We start from the raw sequence: 22,217 nt of genomic DNA on the forward strand, positions 1-22,217 counted from the left end.
AGTTAATATGTTTAAAGGTCTGCATGTGATTTAGATTTTGAAGTAAATGTTCATTCATTCCACTCATTTAATGAAGCCATTTGTAGTTCATTTCGAAAAAAAAATTCATTTTACATTACACTATAGTGGTGTGTCTCGCAATGCTCTCAGGTAATTTCGTACTTCAAATACCTTTGTGTTTCTCATTTGAGAAGATAATAGGAGTTATTTATCGACATTGGTCATTATTACTAAATAAAACTAAATTAAAGGAGATTTCGGCATAATGAGACAGATTAGGTTGGATGCAATAACGAACACATACCAATATAGTTTATTTAATTTACCAATATAGTAATAATAGTAGACAATGAGCAGGTACATATGGAAAACAGGCGACAAATATCGACAATAATGAGTTTTGAATGATTCTACTTTCTATCTATTTTGATCACAAAATGATTAAGTCAAGGAAAAGAGTCAATTGGAGAAATTGTGAAACTATTGTAGCCTCAAACTCTCTTTAAGTATTATTTGCAATTATAAGATGTTAAACAGTTTGATCTGTGATGAAAGAATCAGTTTTTCAATTTCTCCACTAAACTCTAACGTCAATATAACATAAGAGGAATATTTTACAGTAACCTAGTTCCAAAGTTAAGTAAACCTCCAGCATAAGCCATCTTTTATTGTTCCGATTTATATTAGTAGTCTTCAAATATGTAAAATAGTTATATAAAATATTTGTTTCCGTAAAACTAAAGCCGCAATTCGTTGCGTTCATTGATAAAATAAATAATACATAAAAAGTTATTAAAATAACAGAATTCTTTTTTTATAGTTCTACATGAGATATGTACCATTTGGACCTTTAATATGATTTCGATAACTGTTGTGTGGTAACATAATTCTTTATATAGTTAAACTCTGATATTAAATTATTTTGAACATAGTTAAATAAAGGTAATAGTATAGTTCATGTAGTCTCTTCCCTTATCTTAATTATTAAATACAATAATTTATATAGAAACGCGCTAGCTTTTAGTAGACTTGTTAACTGTCACTTAAAACTTAAATATAAAACCTGTTTGCTACAGTTTAGCAAATTTATCAACAGTTTTAAACCAAAAATAATAATAACTTAACGTATATATCTGCCTAGTAACTTAGATTGTACTTTTCACTGTAATCAAGAACTGTTTCCTCTCAGTTTATACGTCTTTGCAAAAGCTCTTTCACTTTATTAATTCATGGATATAATCATAAATGAGTTAATGTGGAAAACGCAGTATACACTGCTGCAGTATACTTTTCGTTAGTATTGTTTTAAGAAAGTAGATGTGTTTGAAGCTCAAATAAATATACGTGGTTTAATAAATAACCCTTTCTTAATGGAACCCATATTGATATAATCTGTACAAAAATATATAGAACTACATCCGAGATATAGTGATCACTCTCCTGCTTATATACACCCCGTTTTTATGATACAAGAAGGACAAAAATACTCGTACCTATTTGCTAAACATTTAATATTTTGTATCCTACGGGAATGTCAGTTCTATTCTACCGAGGTCAGGAATGCGGGTTAATATGGGACGAAAATTCTACTTCGAATTTGGACCCGTAAGATAAAATAAATTCTTGTCTAATTCGGAGGGTAAAATGAGATCAAAATTATAAATATTTTGATATGCTGTGCTCTTTTGAAGCGATGCTCTATGACTACTTTGGATGATGGTACAAAACTGCTAGTCTAGGGAGGGGACAGTTTAAGGGTTCTTGACGGGGCGTTTGTGGGCAGGAGCTACATTCTTCTTCATGACAGGACCGACGTCACTGACCACTGGTGTCGCCTTGGCTCCCTGGAACCTGTGACTGGACCTGGCCAAATCTCCCTTTCCTGCCTCGAACCCTGCCAAGTAGAACAATCCTAGTATTAGTGCATGGATTAACATCAAATAGTGACTATATTAACAAAGCTACTTGCTTTTAGCCATTAGGTAACTTTATGGGGAAATATTTATTCTTCTATTGAGGCCTACCCTTTACGGTTTTCTTATTCATAGCGGGACTACAAACAACCAAGAGCGGATTTTCTACAATGTTGCAATCCCAGAAAACAATAAAAGAAAGTCCAAGCGTTTAAGTAAACTTAAGCGCGTTTGAACGTGTTATTTTATTTTTCATTCGATTATATGGCAGCAACTAGGATAGATTTTCAACGAGCCAGAAACTTCTCGTAAAAGATTAGTAAAGTTTAAAATGAACCAATTTCTCGCAACCATCAGCATAGAATCAGTTATAAAAAATTTAACTCTTGAATAAGTTGATTTTTGGTTATTAATTTGAAGCGACAAAAATTAACTTGCCCTTTTAAGTAATTCAAAAAACGTTTGATATGATTTTTAGTGGAGAGTGTTACAATCCCATACTTAGAAAAGTATCCTCACTTACAATGTCATTTTATTTCTTTACATGTCCATTTATAGGTGAAAGTCATGGTGAAATTCAAACCCGATTGTTTTATATTTGGATAGCATTTTTACTACCAGATCATCCACCCCTTGAAAGCAATAATAATGTAGCATGCTTTTAAAGAAGCTTTAAAAGTTAGTACAAAGCGATTTTACTGTTGCACATGCTTATTATCATTTCGTCACAGCAGACGGACTAAGTAACTAACCTTGATTGGGGTGTACATTTCTCGCCTCTCTATGCAATACTGCTCTATCCTCTGGACTCATGATCTTACCAGATTTCTGCTGGTTCTCGATCGCTTGGCCAAGGTCTCCGCCTCCTAATCCAGCACGAGCCGCCCCTACCAACTCGGGGTGTTCGGACAGTGTATCCGTCAGAGAAGCGATCAGCACGTCTGCAAATAGATTGGGCAATATACCTTACCACTACTTCGGATAATAACACTCTATATACACTCTATTGTTAAAAGTTCATTTTAATGACAGTAAGTTGTAATCAATGAATTGTTCTTACATAAAATAACAACATTTGGCAATCAAGGTTTTAGTCAACGTTTGTGATTATGTCATAAAAATTGACTTTTCAGCTGGGTACATCACTTCACCATTTGTTAGTTTCGGGGATTCCGGTATACAAAGTTATCGTTTCCCATCGCCATTTCTTCGGCTAGTGACTGGAAGAACGCTTGACCGTAGTCTTGCTTGAGCCACGATCTTGTGTGGACGCATCATGTGTTTGCCTACCTCTATTTGTACTAAATTTTGTTTTATTTCGGAACCTGATCCCGTACTCAGGTGAGAAAGAATCAAACTTTCCGTCGAGAAAAGTTCATTTTGTAGTACTCTACGAGAAATGCTCAAGAGGTAAATAAAATAACATAGAATGCACTGTTATTACATTTAAAGATTACAAGACGGTTCTTACTAACCGGCATTGCATGATTTTATTAAATTAATCATTTGAATTCATAGGAGCTTATGATTTGTATATGAAACCGTAAATAAGCATAAATATTTGTTTCAAGTCTTAATCAACACAATTGCATTAACTTTACCTTTTTGTAGATACAAACACAATATGAAATAAATATATGATAAAAACATAACAATATATTATAAAAAAATAACAGCAAATTATTAGTAAGCAAACAATTTAAACAAACTTTTCCTTTGTCAAAGAAATGTACGTTTGTATATGTATTTGCATTAATTAAATATAAGTGTGATTGGTGGTCATATTTTATTTTGTAACTGGACAAGTTTTATGGCTTTATTGAATGCTCGGGACGAATTTGTACATATACAGCTGGATTAAAAGAGTCGGAACAGAGCCAGACAAAACTCACCTAATACTTTCTTTTCCAGGCTGCGAGATATTCTTCCATTCTCGGCTTCAGCCTCTAAGAAACCTGTAAACTTTTGAAGGGCTTCCTGCGCTTCAGAGCTCCCTGAAACCCACATATTGTACTAATTGGTTTTGTGACATAGATAATAATGTAATAACGTAGACATTTTAATTGTTAATTTTTTATCCTCCGTAGTCATTATTTGTAGAATAATGCTTCAATATACAGGGTTTTTTTACTACCAAAATTAAAAGTAGGCTACTTTTTATATATAAAAAAACAAGCTCACGTGTTGGTATTCCTGGTTACGTCGCTTTTTTGACAATCAGCTGATAAGCATTGTTGCATAGTTATCTACTAGATTTAGTGTTATTGGGAATATATTGTGAATAGGTCTCACTCAGCATGGTGTTTTTTCAAACTCAGAGTAGTATTGTACAGTACTTCAAAAGTAAATCGTTGGTTGTATACCAAAAAAGGTTTGAAATTAGTTTCTAGGTGTGATCTCAGTACCTAAAAAGTTACTGTTCATGGAATTATCAACGTTTAAGTACACCTGATCTGTAGATAGAATAAAAAACATTGACCTACAAAGTACATACTCTTTTTGAGCTAGAAAAAAGATGATGAGTGTTATTTACAATAAATTATTATCAATACCACTAAACCTCATAAATGTCGACCAACATTGAGTTGGTTTTGTCGCTAAAAGTGTCTTACGGTAGTGAGACAAAACTGCTTTTAAATAGAATTGAATTTTTTATTTAACTGCGGTAATCTACTCGTTCCAACAAGTTGGTTTGGTGTTTACAAATCCATTAAGAGTGGTGTTTCTGGGATTAAACGAAACCGAGAGACTCCGTCTCACAGACCACGGAAATTAAGTTTTGTTCACTAAAATGCTCCCGTTTTGACGGGCTTTGTTTTTATATAATTTATTCGTGCTAATTTAAGTTTAATGAAAATGTGTGGACAAAAATATATATTTTTTATATACATACAATATACAATACGATATACAATATTTTTTACAAAGTGGTCGTTAATTAATTACTTTATCTTCATGAAGTTAGAACATTTCTTTCTTAGAGTGGGGTAGTTTTTGAAATTGTATTATAAGAGCAAAACTATTGTATAATTTTTGCAGGAAACACAATATCTTATTGAACCAATATTAGTTAAATAGGATGCGGATCTAGGTATCAAACTCCTTTAAATAACACCTCAATAAACGAACTATAAATTAGATAATTCTGCAGGTTTAAAGGTAGTTTTACTCATAGTAGAGTTACACAACACATACTATACTTAAACTCCTTTTTTTAATGGTTTGGGTTTCATCTTGATAAAGGTACTATAAATTAGTTTATGATTCAGGTATATACGTAAAACCGTATCTTCCTTATTGAGGAGTTCTAAGGACCTCGCAAAAATTACTTTTTAATTTGTATTAAAATCTGTATTTTATAATGCCAGAGAAATACTTTCAACATAATTTTGCTGCCTCTGTGACAAACAGCTGTTGTTTGTATCTGCGTTTAGCTCATACATGTTTTGTTTCTTTAAATAACAGTATAAAACAACGAATGTAACAACATGCGCCTGTTAATCAATCCTTCCAAGAAAAAAAAACAAATAAAAACTAAAAGCACTAGGATATCTACTGATAGTTTTGATTTTAATTTCTTAACCCAACATCCACATCCATGACGTGATACTTGGCATACCTCTAGTTAGTGACTGAGAGAACATGAGCTTAGCCAGCTGGTAAATAACCTCTTCTAGGGAGTACTCGGTATAAAGGAAGTCTGCAACCCTCAGTCGCTCCAGAAGCTCCTGGTAGTCGTCGTCTGTCAGGCTGGAGGCCACCCGATTCACTGCAGATTGTAATTATCATTTACAAGGAGGTTTTAGGTCTATGGAAATTAATTAAATTAGTGTTAAATCTATTATGGATGAGTGCATTGTACAGGGTAATAATATGCATTGTTGCATAGTTATCTAGGAGGTTAAATGTTATCGGGGATTTGTTGTAAATAAGACTCAAAATGATGTTTTCAAAAGCTCAAATAGAGTATGTGTTGTATGAACGGTTTTTTGTTTACTACGAATCCGGTTCACTTAAATTTGAAAATGTCGATAATAGTTGATTTATTAGGTACTGGAATCATACATGAAGACTTAATTTTAAGTCTTTCTTGGCATAAAATCGATAGTTTACCTTTAACATACTTTTCTAAATCTTTGAGCTTAGGAAAACACGATGTTGATTCTTATTTTCAATTAATTCCCAATAGTACTAAACCTCACAGATAACTATACAACAATGCATATCAGCTGATTAGAAATGAAGTAAAGAAAATAGAGATACCAGTAAAAAAGCTTGTTTGTCGTTAAACAGTATACAGTACAGTACTTGGAATTTGGGTAACGTTTAAAAGAAATTCTCAGTATATTAAGTTTTTTAGCATTTTAGTGTTGTGAAATAATTGTTAAAAATTCAAAAATATTTAAGCTTATTGTGTTATACACCTACGCTAAACACTATACTGTAGTATATTTCATAACAAGAGTAGAAAGTGAGTCTTTACATAGACCCACTTTCACTCGTGTTTTGAACGTTAATTTTCGCTACACTACAAAGAATAATTATTTTCTGCATTACAAAACTCATTGATTTTTGAGGTCATATCTTCAATTTACAGTTAATGTTTTAGTATAGTTGTTGAATATTGAAACAGTCGGTAAAACAATAACAAATATTTGTTTGTTTACGTCGACAAAATCCAAAAAAGATGGTAAACATTACTTTCGCATAGTAAACATTCTTTTTCCGTAGTAAACAATGTAATGATATATTTTCGCAGGTGATAAAAATGCAACGAAAACAGGCCATTTCACAGTAGTGTAGCGAAAAAGTTGTTACTACGCCTTAACCGTAGCCCGAGGTATGTAAACAGTTTCGAAGTTTCTGAACATAATAATTTTTTTTGTAGATTTACCTGATTGTCCTTAGTGGTATGTATTGACTGTTTTAAAATAACTCATTTTATTTTTAACCTTTTACATTCATCGTCGTTGTGAGAGGCTTCCAAATATTTTTTATTCAACATCCTAAAACCCATGCACGAATGAAGTAAAATATTGTTATTTTCTCCCCATTTATAATTACCAAACATTGTGTCTGTGATTAGCAAATTTGAATTTTTCAAATGCATCATATTAATTTACAGAAAGCCATGTAATAGGATACAGTTCTAAACATATTCTTCCATATCGTAAAAAGCCAGCTTCACTTACTTGAAGGATTGAAGGGGTCTTCCATTTCGGCATTCTTCTTGCTCAGGTTCTCCCTCATTTGGTGACGCACTTCAGACAATTCAGAGGGAGATGAGAGCTTTGCTTCAGTCATCTTTTCAAGATTGAAAGCTTTCTGCAACTCCTTTGCTCTTTCCTGTCCAAATTAGAACTGAAGTTAGTTATAAATATAAATCAATATTTTAATAGAAGTTCGAGTTTACGTTGATAACTCATACATATTTTCTTAAAGCTTCTATCTGTATCCAAACAGACGTAAACAAATGAATAGTTTAAAGTCATAAACAGTTTTAAGAATATAAAACGAATAGTATCAACAACGAATAATAGACGTGCGTGTTTTACTAACTAAATGTGTTGTTAACAATGATCTAAAATCTCAATAAGTAAACACGTTTTTACGGTTTTGATTCATGTACATTGTTGGTTTCATTAATGTTTTTGTTTGTTGAATATAGGTATTTAAAATACAGGGTTAGTAAAAAGTGTGGAGACCCCCTGTTATTTTTTTAACGGCCCATACTAGAAAAACTAAACTCGGCACACCTTTATGACATATTATGAAGTACTTTTTGGGCATAACCGTCACTTGGTGTACATCCCCAAAATGGGGGATTTTGGGGGAAACTCAAAAATTTCAAATACAAAGACCCATCGAGTGACCCCTCATTTTGAAGGTCCTGGTAAAAGAAAACCAACAACGCAAACTAGAGGTCTCTTTCTCAGTTCAGTAAAAAATGGCAGCCAATTGAAATTCTCATAAGTTCCCAAACCCAAAATGGGGGATTTTGGGGGAAACTCAAAAATTTTAAATGATAAGCCCCATCGAGTGACCCCTCATTTTGAAGGTCATAATAAAAGAAAAGTAACAACGCAAACTATAGGTCTCTATCTTAACACAGTAAAATATGGCAGCTAATTGAATATAAAATTGCAAGTTATTTCCAATTTCTAAAGATTTCAATCAGCTTCCATTTTTTACTGAATTGAGAAAGAAACCTCTAGTTTGCATTGTTAGTTTTCGTTTACCAGGACCTTCAAAATGAGGGGTCACTTGATGGGGCTTATCATTTAAAACTTTTGAGTTTCTCCCAAAATCCCCCATTTTGGGTTTGGTAAGCAAGTGGCTATTAGGCTTAAAAAGTACTTCATAACATGCCAAAAATGTGTGTAGAGTTTAGTTTTCCTAGTGTGAGCCACTACAAAATTTACAGCAGGTCTCCAGACTTGGAAAGCTGTAAGTTAAATTGAACTTCTGAGAATTTCAATTGGCTGCCATTTTTTACTGGATTGAGATAAAGACCTCTAGTTTGCGTTGTTGGTTTTCTTTTACCAGGACCTTCAAAATGAGGGGTCACTCGATGGGTATTTGTTTTTGAAAAATTTTTGAGTTTCCCCCAAAATCCCCCATTTTGGGGATGTACACCAAGTGACGGTTATGCCCAAAAAGTACTTCATAACATGTCATAAAGGTGTGCCGAGTTTAGTTTTTCTAGTATGGGCCGTTAAAAAAATAACAGGGGGTCTCCACACTTTTTACTAACCCTGTATATTCAAACTTCTACTTTCATCAAAGCTAGGGTTTTATTAATTCCATTGAACTTAATGGAATTGATAAAATAGTATTTATAGAACACAATAGTTATTTGTGCAACTAGTGAGCAAAGTGAGCAATTGACTCACTCGAGAGAAATCCTTACTCACGAGCCATAGGCGAGTGAGGAATGGTTTCTCGAGTGAGGCAATTGCACTTTGCACTCGAGCTGCACATTATATTTTTCCTACAGTTACAATAAAACAAATAAATTAGTAAAGAAACGTGACATATTTTTTACACAGAAGTGAACTTTTAATATGAAATTTAATGATCAACACGATCAACAACAGTACAACAGCTGACCAGCTGATTTACAGCCAGTGCTGCCAACGTATTTCGCGCGCATACGACCTTGTCTGCATGTTACGCGCTCTCTATTTCGTGCCTTCACGTTGCAAATCTGGAGTGAGACAAAGTAATTAGAGTGAGACAATGTTAACATTGTCTCACTGATGAGCAGATTGGCCACTTTGCTTTCTCAAATCAGTGAGTGAACATGTACATTGTTAGGTAACTGTAGGAAAAATACATTTCAAATTACTTTCTGCTTTAGATTTAATGCATAATAATCGGATATAATGCAGATATAGTGCGAGAATCAAAATGTGCATATTAAAGCATATCAATGCGATAGCCTTTGATATGCACATTTGATTCCCTTTGTGTTTCCTAGTTATACAGGGTTATTCAATAAGAATGGTGCATCACTAAACGGTTGGTACGTCTGTTTCCGTGATTTCAAACTGCTGATTGTTAAACCAATGGAAAGTGTGTGTTTGTAAGGTAATTTTTTGTCTCAGTTGAGTACCACGAAGCCTGCCAACAAAGTCGAAGAATATCAACCAGAATCCAAGCTATCATGACAAACATCCGTGTGTTTTGGCTTGCCAGAATGCTTAAATACTTGTAATAACTGTCGTTTGTATAGGTTTCGTTTCAAACGATTGTCTAAAACCGTGTACTGTGGTAGGTGAGGTTCCCTACAAGCTTTGACTGTTGAGGTTCTTGGGCTCCACGCAAACTTAGCTTCGATTCCCACCGTAGCGTCTGGCAGAGTCTAAACACAGCCCGAACTCTTCCTGCCACACTAACATCCATTTGTTTTGAATTGCTTTGTCCAACTATTCAGTTCCGATAAGGAGCCTCCTGCCTACATTTGGCCGGGAAGTTCCTCTGAACTGAACACTAACAATAGCATTAGTACGAGCAAACTCTAAAACATCAAATGCTTTTCCTTGTTTTGTAGTAGTTATTTATTGACAGTCTTCGTTGTATTAAGCATCTAAAACAAAGCAATCCAAATCTATAACAAGCTCCCCAACTCTATCAAACAGCTTGAGCGTAAGCTTTTCTTAAAGAAGCTGGTCCCTCTACTCAAGTCAAGAGCCTACTATTCCCTAAAAGAATTTTTTGAAGACATTTTCCCAGAATTTTCTGACTGATCCGCCTATCCACATTGCCAATGTTGTAAATATATGTTTTGTATATATGTCAGTTTGTCTAAATGTATATTTTTGATTTTTGAAAGTATTGACGCCATCAATCCCTTTTGGGTAAAAGATGAAGATACGGTAATAAGGTAATAAGGTAAAACAAAACACGACGTTTTCAAAACAAACCTATAAACACGCCATTGTTGTATCAATCAGCTGTTTGAAATCACGGAAACAGACGTTCCAACCGTTTAGTTTTGCCCCGTTCTTATTGAACAACCTTATATTTAACCGTGAAACCCGCTTAAAACAAGGGTTTATTTGCATACGCATATTTTGTTTTATATTCGTCGGTATTCCTAGTAAAAATTTTGTTAAATTCATTATTTAAATTTTTTTTTATCACCACACCATCAGTTCTAGTTTAAATAATGTTTATAAGATAGCACTGCTTAAAAAGCGAGTCGTAAAAAACGTTTGTGAAACCAATTTTTTTAGTTTGATATCTTAAGACCACCCACAAACTTAGCTAAGACCTAATACAAAGTTATCAAAGCTTTCCGTCCGAAATATCTGTATGAAAGTAGTATTTAATAATTAACATTCTTATTAAAAGTTTCTTTCCTCGTCCATTGAAAGTCGGGAATTGTTTGTTTCTTGCTATCACGAGAAGTCGGACTTCTTCTGTCATTATCTCGGAATTTATGAATTTCTAAAAAGTTTTCTTTCTTGTATTTGACTTATTTGAATAATAGTGTACTTATTTAAGTAGTTTGAATATTTTACAGTAATTGCCAGTGGTTACATATACGCACTTGAGCAAATATTTGTTCAACACATACACTCTGTTATTTGGCCACGGAATCATTTTAATCATACTTTTGACTTATGTTTGTTTTTAGCGTGAATACTATTTCCAAGCCATATGCTTTAAAGAGAATAAGTCCTTTTTAAAGTACATCATTGACACATATTTGCAATAATTATGTACAAAACTTCTTTTCCCGTTAGTAAATATTTTGAACGGATTTACCTTATTGGTGGGTTTGTTCAGTATTTTAACACTAAAATGCCATTTCAGCCTTGGATCTCAGGAATGAATTAATGAATTCTTTATTATTTTTCAATGCAGTACATCAGTTCAATTGGACAAAAAACGATTTATGAAATATAATACCCACATGGGCTATATGCCTGTGGTTGGGGATTGAGTCCATCATCCGCACAATAAAACAATAAATTTAGGCTACATTTAAAAAGGAAAATAAGATATATTGTACACAGAATTTTGTATACAAGAAAAAGATAAATAAGAAAATACTAGTTTACGATATAAATATATACAAAACGATACAGTATATGAAAAATGAATGGAGTCGGGATATACTGTACATGTGTTTAACCTGCCTACCTTAGCCATCTCTTGCTTCTGGAGACGTTCCTCGGTGTAGTGGTTCTGCAAATAGTCTAGATTGATCTTGATTTCTTGTAGAAATGCAATTGCTTCTTCTCGTGTCATCTGCAACAACATTATAAGTTACACTAATTCATCTAATTGTTCCAATGAAAATTTTAAACGTACTTTATTTTTAGCATTTATTTTATATAATTAACAATGTTACATATTTTAGCAAAATATTTTCAGTATGTACACAATATTGATAAGTATTGACCAACATTGATATCTACAACATTCCCATATGTGTTTCTGTTACACCAATTGACTATTAAAGTTAAGAAAATACTGAGCACACTCGCAAAATTAAAATAAAGTCTCATGATTTTTTACCTAGAGTCTTTAGAGGTACACAAGGGCTAAGAAGTTGTCATGTTTTAGGGTAGTTTAGAGGAATTTGTCATGTTACGTTTATAAAGTAGTGGATTAATCACTGCAAAATTTCCAAATTGTAAATAACAATTTATTTGACCATTGTCTGACCCCATAGTCCAACAAAAGTAACATTACACAATGATTGGTTGGATTGAATATAATTGCAAATTCTAAAATGCTCAAGGTTGGTTTAGTCACTTTAATGCCTCGAATTTATACCCCACTGACTATATTGACTGCGTACTGATTGTCTTTCTGATTCACAAATCACTACCCCATTCATACCATCTTAGAGTGTGAGTGGAAGCTCGTTCAGAACAACACAAATTGTCGTAAGCTTTGTGTAAACACATAACAACACATTAAAGTCGGGTTTTCCTAAACGCGGAAGAGGAGCGTGGAGGGTGGAGAGCGGAGGGCGGAAAAGTGATTAACATGGCATTTCGCTCCGCTTCTAGGAAAACAGTAACATTAAATTACCTAAGACAAGAGCAGTCTGCTCTCCGCGTACCTCTCTCCGCGCTTCGTTTCCGCACCTAGTAAATCCCAGCTTTAAACTAAAACCGAAATGAGTGCAGAACTCAACATTATTGAATTACGGCGTGACTAGCGTGTAATTTAAATTAAAAATTGGGTAAACATATTTCGCTTGACCAGTTATGACTTTCGTTTGACCCCCTCAGCTTAAGATGGGGGATATCTATTTTAGAAACATTGTAGGCATACGAATTCCTTCTTTTTGTGCAATTAAAGTATCTTTTCTTTTAAGTCTATACCCAAAAACTCTGATATTGTAAATATGTACTATCATAAAACTTATGTAACATACAATTGTAAGTAATTAATGAAGTTGTATTGTTTCGCATACTTTATGTTTGACAAAAAAGTGTATGTTTAACTTCGGCGTTTGAAAAACACAACATTAAGAAATGTTGAGAAAGAGAGGTAAACACAACAGAGGTTTATTAAAGACGACACTCAAAAGCAATTGTTTACACTCACGAATGGGAAATCCTGCCTTACACATGGGGAACCTCTTATTTGTCTATTCCCTTTAGCGACGTTTGAACAATGTAAGCTACTATGCTTACTACTAGCAAATTGCAATTGCAGCATGCATTAATAATATAAATCAATGGGTTTTAACTAATAAATATTACTTAGGGCAACTCTTCGTTTAGTGATTCATCCAAACGACGAATCGATTCAAATAAAATTTAACTAAGTAAAATAACATGCATGATAATTGTATTTTTAGAGTAGAGCCTACTTATTACTCTTTTGTGTTGTTGGTATAAGCTTGCATATACCAGTAGTTCACACGATTTCTGTCATATTTTAGCCATGGGAATTGCATCATTGTTTGTAACGATAAAATAAAACCGTTACACATCGGGGCAACTACAGGTTAAGATAAAGCTGAGAGAAGTTACACACCCGAGTATATTCATACTCTACATCAAATAAACAATATAACTACTTTTTCCGGTTGCGTATTTTCCTCATAAAAAATGTTGGTTGTCTAAAGTGAGTTCATGATTTTACTCTGTTATTCCTCAATAAGCAAAGGTCCCTAATAATCTGTACAGTTAAGGTAGTGTCTTCTTGTAAAAAAGTGTTAAAAAAATCTATGGAAATTTGTTTACTGCTAAAGTTTATAGTTATTATGTCGCAGGCCTGTACAATGAAGGTTTAGTTTTTGAAGGTTTGTCGCTTAGATTCCTTACAATTATGGTGTTCGAGTTAACGATTACAAATTGTTTCTATTCTATTGGAGGGATGTGTATAAACCTATTGCATTACCTAAAGGTCTACTTATTTTTTTGCAATACTTGATAATGTTTTATTGCACTTAACTCTACAGATCCGGTAAAAGATTTTTAGGATTAAAACCCGATTTTACCTTAAATAAACCCCCCCCCCCCTTAGAGGAAGTCTTTGGTAATACTTGAAACTAAATAAATAAAACTACAAATGTGTAAGCATAATATTTTCTTTTTTATTTAAATATGTAAATATGTGTTTGGCTTTAGGCCTAAACACTCGACAATAGATGCTGTTGAAAAAGTAGTTGAATATGTTTTAAATGGCTTTGAACAAAAACTCACTGTAGGGTCTTTGTTAATTGATTTAAGTAAAGCTTTTAACTCTGTATCACACAAAATCTTTTAAGACAAGCTAAAATCATATGGAGTAGTAGATAAGGAATTGAGGTTAATTCAAACATATCTCCAAAGCAAAAAACAGATGGCTAGCTTTAATAATATGAATTACGAATACCTAGATGTTAAAGTAGGAGTACCACAAGGCTCTGTCCTTGTCTATTTGTTTACTATAATCTTTTGATTGTTAAAAACAACACCCATATAAAAAAAAACTCCTATTCATTCTCACAACACCAGAAAAAATGATGATATTGTTAGACCTAGTATTAGACTTGATAAGTATTATAAGAGCCATAGTTACCATCAAATTTTAATTTATAATAAACTACCAGCAAATGTTAAAATGTTGACACCTAAGGAATTTACCAATGTTATTAGAAAGTGGCTTAAAGTTAAAGCATTTTATACCACTGAAGAGTACCTGAGCTGTGAAACTCAAGACATTATCCATTGATTCGTGTTAATACTTTGACGACACCTATTGTACATTGAATATTTAATGGTGAATAAATTCTTGATTCTTGAATATTATTATTTTATATTGACTGAAAACAATCCTACACAGTATTGAAATTACTTAAACTTAACTCTATTCGTATTCAAGTTACGATTATTCATGTACACATTCTAACTGTTTTGTTGAAGAGCAGCTTATTGTCATTCTAGCCGACACTTGTTGTTCATTTGTGTACAAGAATAGATCTACAGTAAACTGTAAATATATTGCTTATGTCTTTCAGTTTGTTGCTTTTCTCTTCTTTTAGCTGATTCGGTGGAAAACAACGTATTATGATGATACTGTAGTTATCATAATTAGTTAAAATAATACACTGAAAATCTTTGTTAAACCCCAGACGTGAACTCAAAATCGTATTTTAACTCGTATCGCATTGTATATAAACTTGTACTATGTCAGTATTAGTTGATAGTTATACTTAAGGGATCCCCCCCTTCCATTCGAAGAGAGTTTTCCTTTTGCACAAGACACAATTATTTATTTCATAGGACCAAATATACTTGAAATAAAATACAACAATCTACTTTTTTTACGCCACTCAAAGGAATTGGTGTTAGGTAGGCCTACTCAGCCGATGAGGATATGGGTTAATTCCCTAGCAACAATGACTTGTCTGTCCTAGGGAGGACAGAAGTTCTTTTTTATTTACAACATCTATTGTTGCACACCTACAATTTGTTGAGGAACAAACACAACATTTAAAACCAAGAAATATAGTAAGGAAAATATGACGTACCAATCCATCTTGAAGGAATTCTTCAATGGCCATAGTCACTCCTTTCTCATCCCCAGTCCAAAACACATACTCGGCCATGTCCAAGGGAGAATACTGCACTCCGGCATATGACCTGTAGCCCTCCAACTAGAGCAAAACAATGATTACCATAGGGTATGTGTATGATTACATAATTAGGCTTAAGCTTACATTGCATTCATTATAAATGTACAAATATATGTCGTGGTTTTGAATCCTACAGTGATAAAATGATGGTGTTTTTGCTACGTTTAGGTCTTCAAAAGCTTTTAAAAAGAAGCATAATTTCTGGCCAGGGTTTTTTCGTAAGTACTTGTTTTCAAATTTTAGTACAGTATCTCTTAACTATTTAGGACTTTTTTCTATAATTTCAATTGTAGTATATAATTTCAATTCAAATGCTATCAAATGAATTAGTTCAGATTTCAGTAGGTAATGGTGATATAACATATTATAATAAGTTTTATTTATTTTTGTTGTATAACCATCTTTAAGTAGTATCTAAGGAACTTTTCATTGGATGAAATTCATTAAAATAGTCTTATACTTTTGTCCAAGGAGTTCCTTGCTTGAACTATAACTTAAACTGATAATACTTGTTATGAACTATGGTTACCACTATTGATACGAGATTCATGAGACTCTTAACCATTATTTTGGGTACGGTAAAACCGTATTACAATTGGAGTCAGTGTTAAGCAACTTGTATCGTCTACGGCAGCAGCAGTGCCAACCAAATCGGTAACTCTAATACGATAGTTAAATTAGTCGGTATTCTAAATCAATTAAACACAAATGTGGTACTTTAATTTTACATGAAAATAAGACTATTTATAAAATACGTTTCCAGTAATAAAACAAAAAAATTAAAATTTTAGCTTTCTTCTCACAATATCAAAGTTAACCATAGCAGCGGACTAAAAAAAAAACACTGTAGAAAAAAATAACAGGTTGTCAAAAAACATACAAGAATATTAAGTAAAATTGTAAAGTAAACAAACTATTTAATGTATAGGCTGTGAAACAACAAAAAACTTTGCTTTAAGTTTGACTATTTCCGAAAGAAACAACAAAAACTTTGCTTTAAATTAAGCTATTTCCGAAGAACTTTGACAGTTCACTTAATACGTTTATCGTTATTTAACTTACTAAAGGCAACTTCGATGTAAACATTTAAGTTGGATTAAACACCTCTAGGACACTTATCAACTACACTTCCATCTGAATTTAAATTCGTTATTAGTTTAACAAGTAAAATATACAGCTATTTAGTTACACGAGAACTAGTTATTTCAGTTGGTGTCAAATTTGATTTTAGTTAGTATCTAAAGTATTTTATTCTGAAGTATCTCGACAAGAAAATTTTTTCTTGATTCGCTCTTGATTCAAAGATCTTCTTTGCATGACAAAAAATATACAAATCAAAGTAGATGATACAATACCAAGTCATGTTTTAACAAGTTATTAAAATTAGTTCATAACTAATAACTGTTCTACCTAATAAGTTTAAAGTTATATAAATTCATATGTACTTATTTATTTCTGTTAATTTTGTTTTTACATTTATTATGAAAAAAAAATTAATTTGTACATGAATAGTATTTAAATTATTCAAAAATATAGATATTCAGCAACATATAATTAACAAACTAACATAGTTCAGCTCTGAGGCAATTATCATAGTTAAGTCAGTACACTGTACACGTATTAAAACTTAGCTCATTAAGAATGCAAATTTTTAATCAGAATAGAGATATCTGCATTCAAAATAAATATAAGGTATAACAGTAATAGTATTAATTTTTCACATAAAGAACCTTTTTTTAAACGAAATCAGTTTCCTCCAAAATATTTGTATTAACAAGAGCAAATATAACGTATAATATGACGTGAGTTTTTTTTTAGATTAAGAGTTTTGACTAGTGTATTTATGTATTTACTTAGCTGTAATCAATTTTGTATTTGGTCTATCGATATTTGGTATTCGGTTGGTTTCAGTATTTGGTATTCAAGTTAATGTAATGTGACACCATATTGGATGTTTTTACTTGACTTGACTAGGGATAAGTGAGCTGGTCTAGGGGTAGAGCGTAGGGCTACGGTGCCCGAGGTCCCGGGCCCAAATCCCACCAATTACAAATGGATTTGATCGATGTGATAATGAATGAACCCTCTACGACTAGCCTGAAGTAATGTGTAAAACAGTTCCGGGCTAGAACCAGCGTCCTAGGATGTGAATGAACCCCTTCTAATCATAGTGGGACAAAAAATTCTAAACCTCTGGTTTTGGTACATCATGTATTTAAAAACATTAAAAATATTTTAAAGTTATTCCTTGGGGTAGGTTTTGTGGGAAGATGTTTTATTTCATCACTGTAGGACCAACGGTTTGTCTGAAATCAATAGTGGACACCTTACGTGATTCACCCTGTATTTGGTTTCCTTCTTGAATTTGTATTGTGTTAAGAAGATTGCACAGTTTTTTTTTTTTCCAGTAGATATGTAAAATTTTTCATTAATAATATTTTTCTATGTGTTGTTTGAAAATATATTTCATATTTTTTTACTTTATCTTCTATTTATTTGTAACCGTCTCCTTAAGTCAATATTAGTTGTTGTTTGAATTCTAATGTCTAAGATTGCTCCTCAGGTGTATAAAATTATGACAAACTAATTGTTGAATGTCTGCACTATAAATCAATATTGTTATTAATTTCCTTTTTTACAGATGCCAAGTATAATAGGTGAACGTATTTTAAGATTGTCACTTCTCAAGCAAGCATACAGGTTTAAAGAAATATAGTTATAATACTAAATGACTCTTGTTACTAGAAACAAAGAGTTAGTAGTGGCTATTAATCCATTATAAAACTCTAAACAGCACCATTAGGTTTAAACCGCTAATTCCCTTTGTCAATAGATGTGTTTTGACGGCTTTGTCTGTATGGGGATCTCTCGTCACTAATTATTCTGCATTCAAGCGATGAGTTAACCAACATGACGAGAGCTTCATTATACAGTATCTGGTGTATCATCTTCTTCTCAAGAGTATTGATTAGTTTCAGGTATGAATATAATTGTTATATAGCTTTGTTCATTATAAGTAACATTTTTGTAAACCGCTAACATACTGTAGATACGGTGTTTATATGATTTGAATCGCAAAAGATGTCTGCAATAGTTGTAATGTTAAATCGTTACTAAAGATTAAGGCGATAGATGAAAACAAGTGTTAATAACAAATATTGCATTTGTGGTGTGAATGGTGATTCCTTGTATTGTGTTGTGACTAGTATTAAATACCCATTGACTCAATTATTCATTCATAATTACTAATTTAAAATCGAGGATGATTAACGGAGTTAAAACTAAATCTATACACGTTCGGATTGCCATAAATTAGTTTAATTACATGTTTGTGCACTCACAAAATGTATAATGTAGTTTTAAAATGTACAAGAGTGTTTTTGAGTTTCGTAGAAGCTGTGGTATCAGTCACGAAATGCACCAAATTAAGGTTGGGCCCATGAGTATGATAGTGTTTGTAGGGATTTTCCTTGCGCTACGAACAGAAAAACAGCATAGTCTCTATCACGTTTCCACTTATGTAATGCAGGCTTATTAATAAAAGATAAATTAGTAATAGTTGAGATAAGCTCTCCCTCTAAAAAAAAGTCTTGAAACATAAATTCCCAAAATATTTAAAACACATAAGCTAAAAGCCAAACTTTAAATTCTCATTGCGCTTATCATTCATCATTATGAAAGAAAATCATATGGTATTTGTAAATATATCCTAAAGAGAAGCTAATTTGTAACCAAGTTTGTCAGATTATCGACTGGTGGCCCTTCTAATTGTCTACTGTAAGCTGTTTGGGAGCTTGTAACCTATAATTGAATCCTCCTTATACACTAAATACTAAACGATAGAATTATACTTGACAATAAGATATACTTAATCTCCCAGATGATATATTTAAAACTTATGATTAACTCAGCCTCATGCATAGCTATGCTGGCAGTTTAAAACGTAGTCTAGAGGAGAAACTGTTCTTTGGTAAACATTTCAATATAGTGTCGTGCCGCTCCTCATGAATTTTATTTCACGCTATCAGATAAAATTATAAAAGTCACACTCAGAAGTAGGGGTGGCGGCGATTGCGGACAAAATTGATACTGCGCATGATCAGCTGACGTAGGTGTTTATATTAATATTAAATTAATTATGGATAAAAAGTGTTGGCTTGACCGGGGATGGAACTCCAATCTTTTAGATGGTTGTCGGGGTCGTTAGCTACTGAGCCACGACGCTAGTTTTAGGTATTGAGTTTATAGTGGTAAATGACACCTTAACTTACATATACAGGGTGTGTAAATATTGGTTGGAGGTCTATGGGTTATTTCCGGTAGTGTGAGGTTTGCGGGTTCGATTTTAACCTATCACAAAACATGTCATTACCGGTTAACGAGTTTGATTCTTTGTAAAAAAAACATTTAATTTTATTTTATTTTACATATATATGCTATAGTGTATAACAAATGAAAAAAAATTATAATTCACGTATCTAATGTTAGAAACAGCTGAAAGAAGGCTTAAGCGGAACTTTACCGTCGAGTATAAAAACGGCCTTTGTAAAGGCCACCAAATGTTGAACGTTATATAGACATTTCATGGATGTTATGTATATTTGGGGTGTCTAACGGAGTAACGGGAGTGTGTAAATGTTTTTTCCTAGCGGTTGATTGTGTAAGAAGCTGTGTATGAGCCAGAAGTTCACGGGTTCGATCCTAACTATTCACCAAATACCTATTATTATATTATTGCAGTTATACTTAGACAAGAGAAGACACTTAACAACTTGCTTACTAACCTGCTGCATTACTTGAACTGTCGATCTCCTCGTTCAGTCCCATTGGTGACGTCATGGTTCTAGGCCTTCTAAATATAGTTACTTCGCAACATTTGGATGTAAGACGTATATAACAAAATCATAACTAACATAAATAACTTCTTGATCTATAACACTCCTCCCCACTAACTTTAAAATAATTTCCAAAAATTCTTCTTCAAACAGTAACTAAAAATTCTTCTTCAAACAGTAACCAAAAATTCTTCTTCAAACAGTAACCAAAATAAATATTTCTATATACATGGGAGGAGCTCTTCTTCTAATTACAAATCAAATTTTACTGGAGGACGCCGCTCACGTTGTGATCGACGCACCGTCTCAGTAGGTGAACGAGGGCCTATAAGCTTCCCTTTCTCAGGCTGAACTTCCTTCTGGATTTGATGGTTAATGACATCAGTCACTGGGGATTTCAATAGTGACTGTCTGTTCTGGGGAGATCTGTCATGGACCGGGCTAGATAGGACTTCTTGGTGGATTTGTGGTTGAGGCAGGGGTATAATAGTTACATCTTCTTCTTCTGTTCTGCATAGATTCGGACGCAGGTGATCCGCAGGCACAAAACGCATCCGCCCGTCCACCTGGGCCATGTATGTCACTGGACTAACTATCTCCACTATTGTCCCAGGAAGCCAATTAACTTTCACCTGCCTGACGCTTCGCACAAACACCTTCTCGCCCACACAAAAAAAACGTGCACTACCTCTTCTTTTGTTTGAAGTGTTTTCAATCTTGATGATTTTTTTGTTGAGATCGGATGGTAGGTGGGGTTTTAACAGACTCAAGTGATTTCTGGGCTTGAATCTTAGAAAAAGTTCTGCTGGCGTACTTCCAGTAATCGTGTGGGGTGTGTTACGATAAGTAAAAAGGAAACTGTCTATACGGTGCTGAAGGGTTCTAGATTTGTTCGATTGGTCATCTTCAAGTAATTGACGAAGGAACGATCTCTTTGTGGTTTGCACGGCTCTTTCCGCCAAACCGTTGGAGGCGGGATGGTATGGTGGGGTGACAACATGAAGAATTCCATTGGCCCTTAAGAAATCGTTGAATTCCTGAGAGGTCAGTTGCGGGCCTCCGTCACTCACTAAGGTACAAGGCAACCCATAGGCTGAGAAACATGACCTAATTTTTTCAATAGTCTTGCTAGAGGTGGTTGTCTTCATGTGGAAAACCTCAAGCCATTTGGAGTAGCTGTCAACCACAATAAGGAAGTCCTTAGTGTCAAAGGTCGCAAAGTCTACATGGATCCTTTGCCAACAATGCTTCGTCCAAGACCATTGCTGTAGAGGTGTTAGGGAAGAGCTGTTCCGGGTAGTCTGACATATATTACACGTTTTTACCACACCTTCCAGGTCACGGTCCAAATTAGGCCACCACACATAGCTTCTGGCAAGAGATTTCATGCGGGTTTCGCCTGGGTGTTCCTTATGTAGAAGCATCATTATTTCTTTCCGATACGGCTCAGGAACTATCACCCTCCTTCCCCAAAGTAAACAGTCTCGGTCCACTGAGAGTTCCGATGATCTGGTGATATATGGCGTCAATTGTGCATCGTTAGTGGAGTTTGGCCAACCATGCATTGTGAAGTCCAACACCTTAGATAGAATGGGATCATAACGAGTCGCAGTGCTGATTTCCTTGTAAGTGATCGGAAGTTCATCCGTGGCCGCAAAAAAATTTACTTCACCCTCGTCGTCATCACATGAATTATTCCCACATGGAAGCCGTGAAAGCGCATCCGCATTGGGTATCTCGGAGCCTTTTTTATACACCAAGTCGTAGTTGTATGTTGATAAAATAATAGCCCAACGTTGTACACGGGCGGCAGCCAGAGTTGGTATGTTCTTGGTCGGACCTAACAGGTACGTGAGTGGTCTATGATCTGTAACC

The 22,217-nt window shown here is 33.7% G+C and overlaps 1 protein-coding gene across 1 annotated transcript in view; it reads right to left on the bottom strand.

Moving 5' to 3' along the window:
* Nucleotides 1-288: 288 nt before the first annotated feature.
* LOC128998124 (uncharacterized) overlaps nt 289-22,217 on the bottom strand; it is a 156,846-nt gene continuing 134,917 nt past the window's right edge. Inside the window, exons 7-13 of the mRNA XM_054424123.1 lie at nt 15,403-15,528; nt 11,565-11,672; nt 7,106-7,259; nt 5,533-5,682; nt 3,806-3,907; nt 2,666-2,854; nt 289-1,894 (exon numbers count right to left, since the gene is read on the bottom strand). Of these exons, the coding sequence (XP_054280098.1) occupies nt 1,752-1,894; nt 2,666-2,854; nt 3,806-3,907; nt 5,533-5,682; nt 7,106-7,259; nt 11,565-11,672; nt 15,403-15,528 (972 nt within the window). The 3' untranslated portion in view covers nt 289-1,751. The remainder of the gene's footprint in view (nt 1,895-2,665; nt 2,855-3,805; nt 3,908-5,532; nt 5,683-7,105; nt 7,260-11,564; nt 11,673-15,402; nt 15,529-22,217) is intronic.

The sequence above is a fragment of the Macrosteles quadrilineatus genome, unplaced genomic scaffold (genome assembly GCF_028750875.1).
Source record: "Macrosteles quadrilineatus isolate MER2022 unplaced genomic scaffold, UCM_ALF_1.0 Scaffold_7__1_contigs__length_78375512, whole genome shotgun sequence".
Classification (NCBI taxonomy): Eukaryota; Metazoa; Arthropoda; class Insecta; order Hemiptera; family Cicadellidae; genus Macrosteles; species Macrosteles quadrilineatus.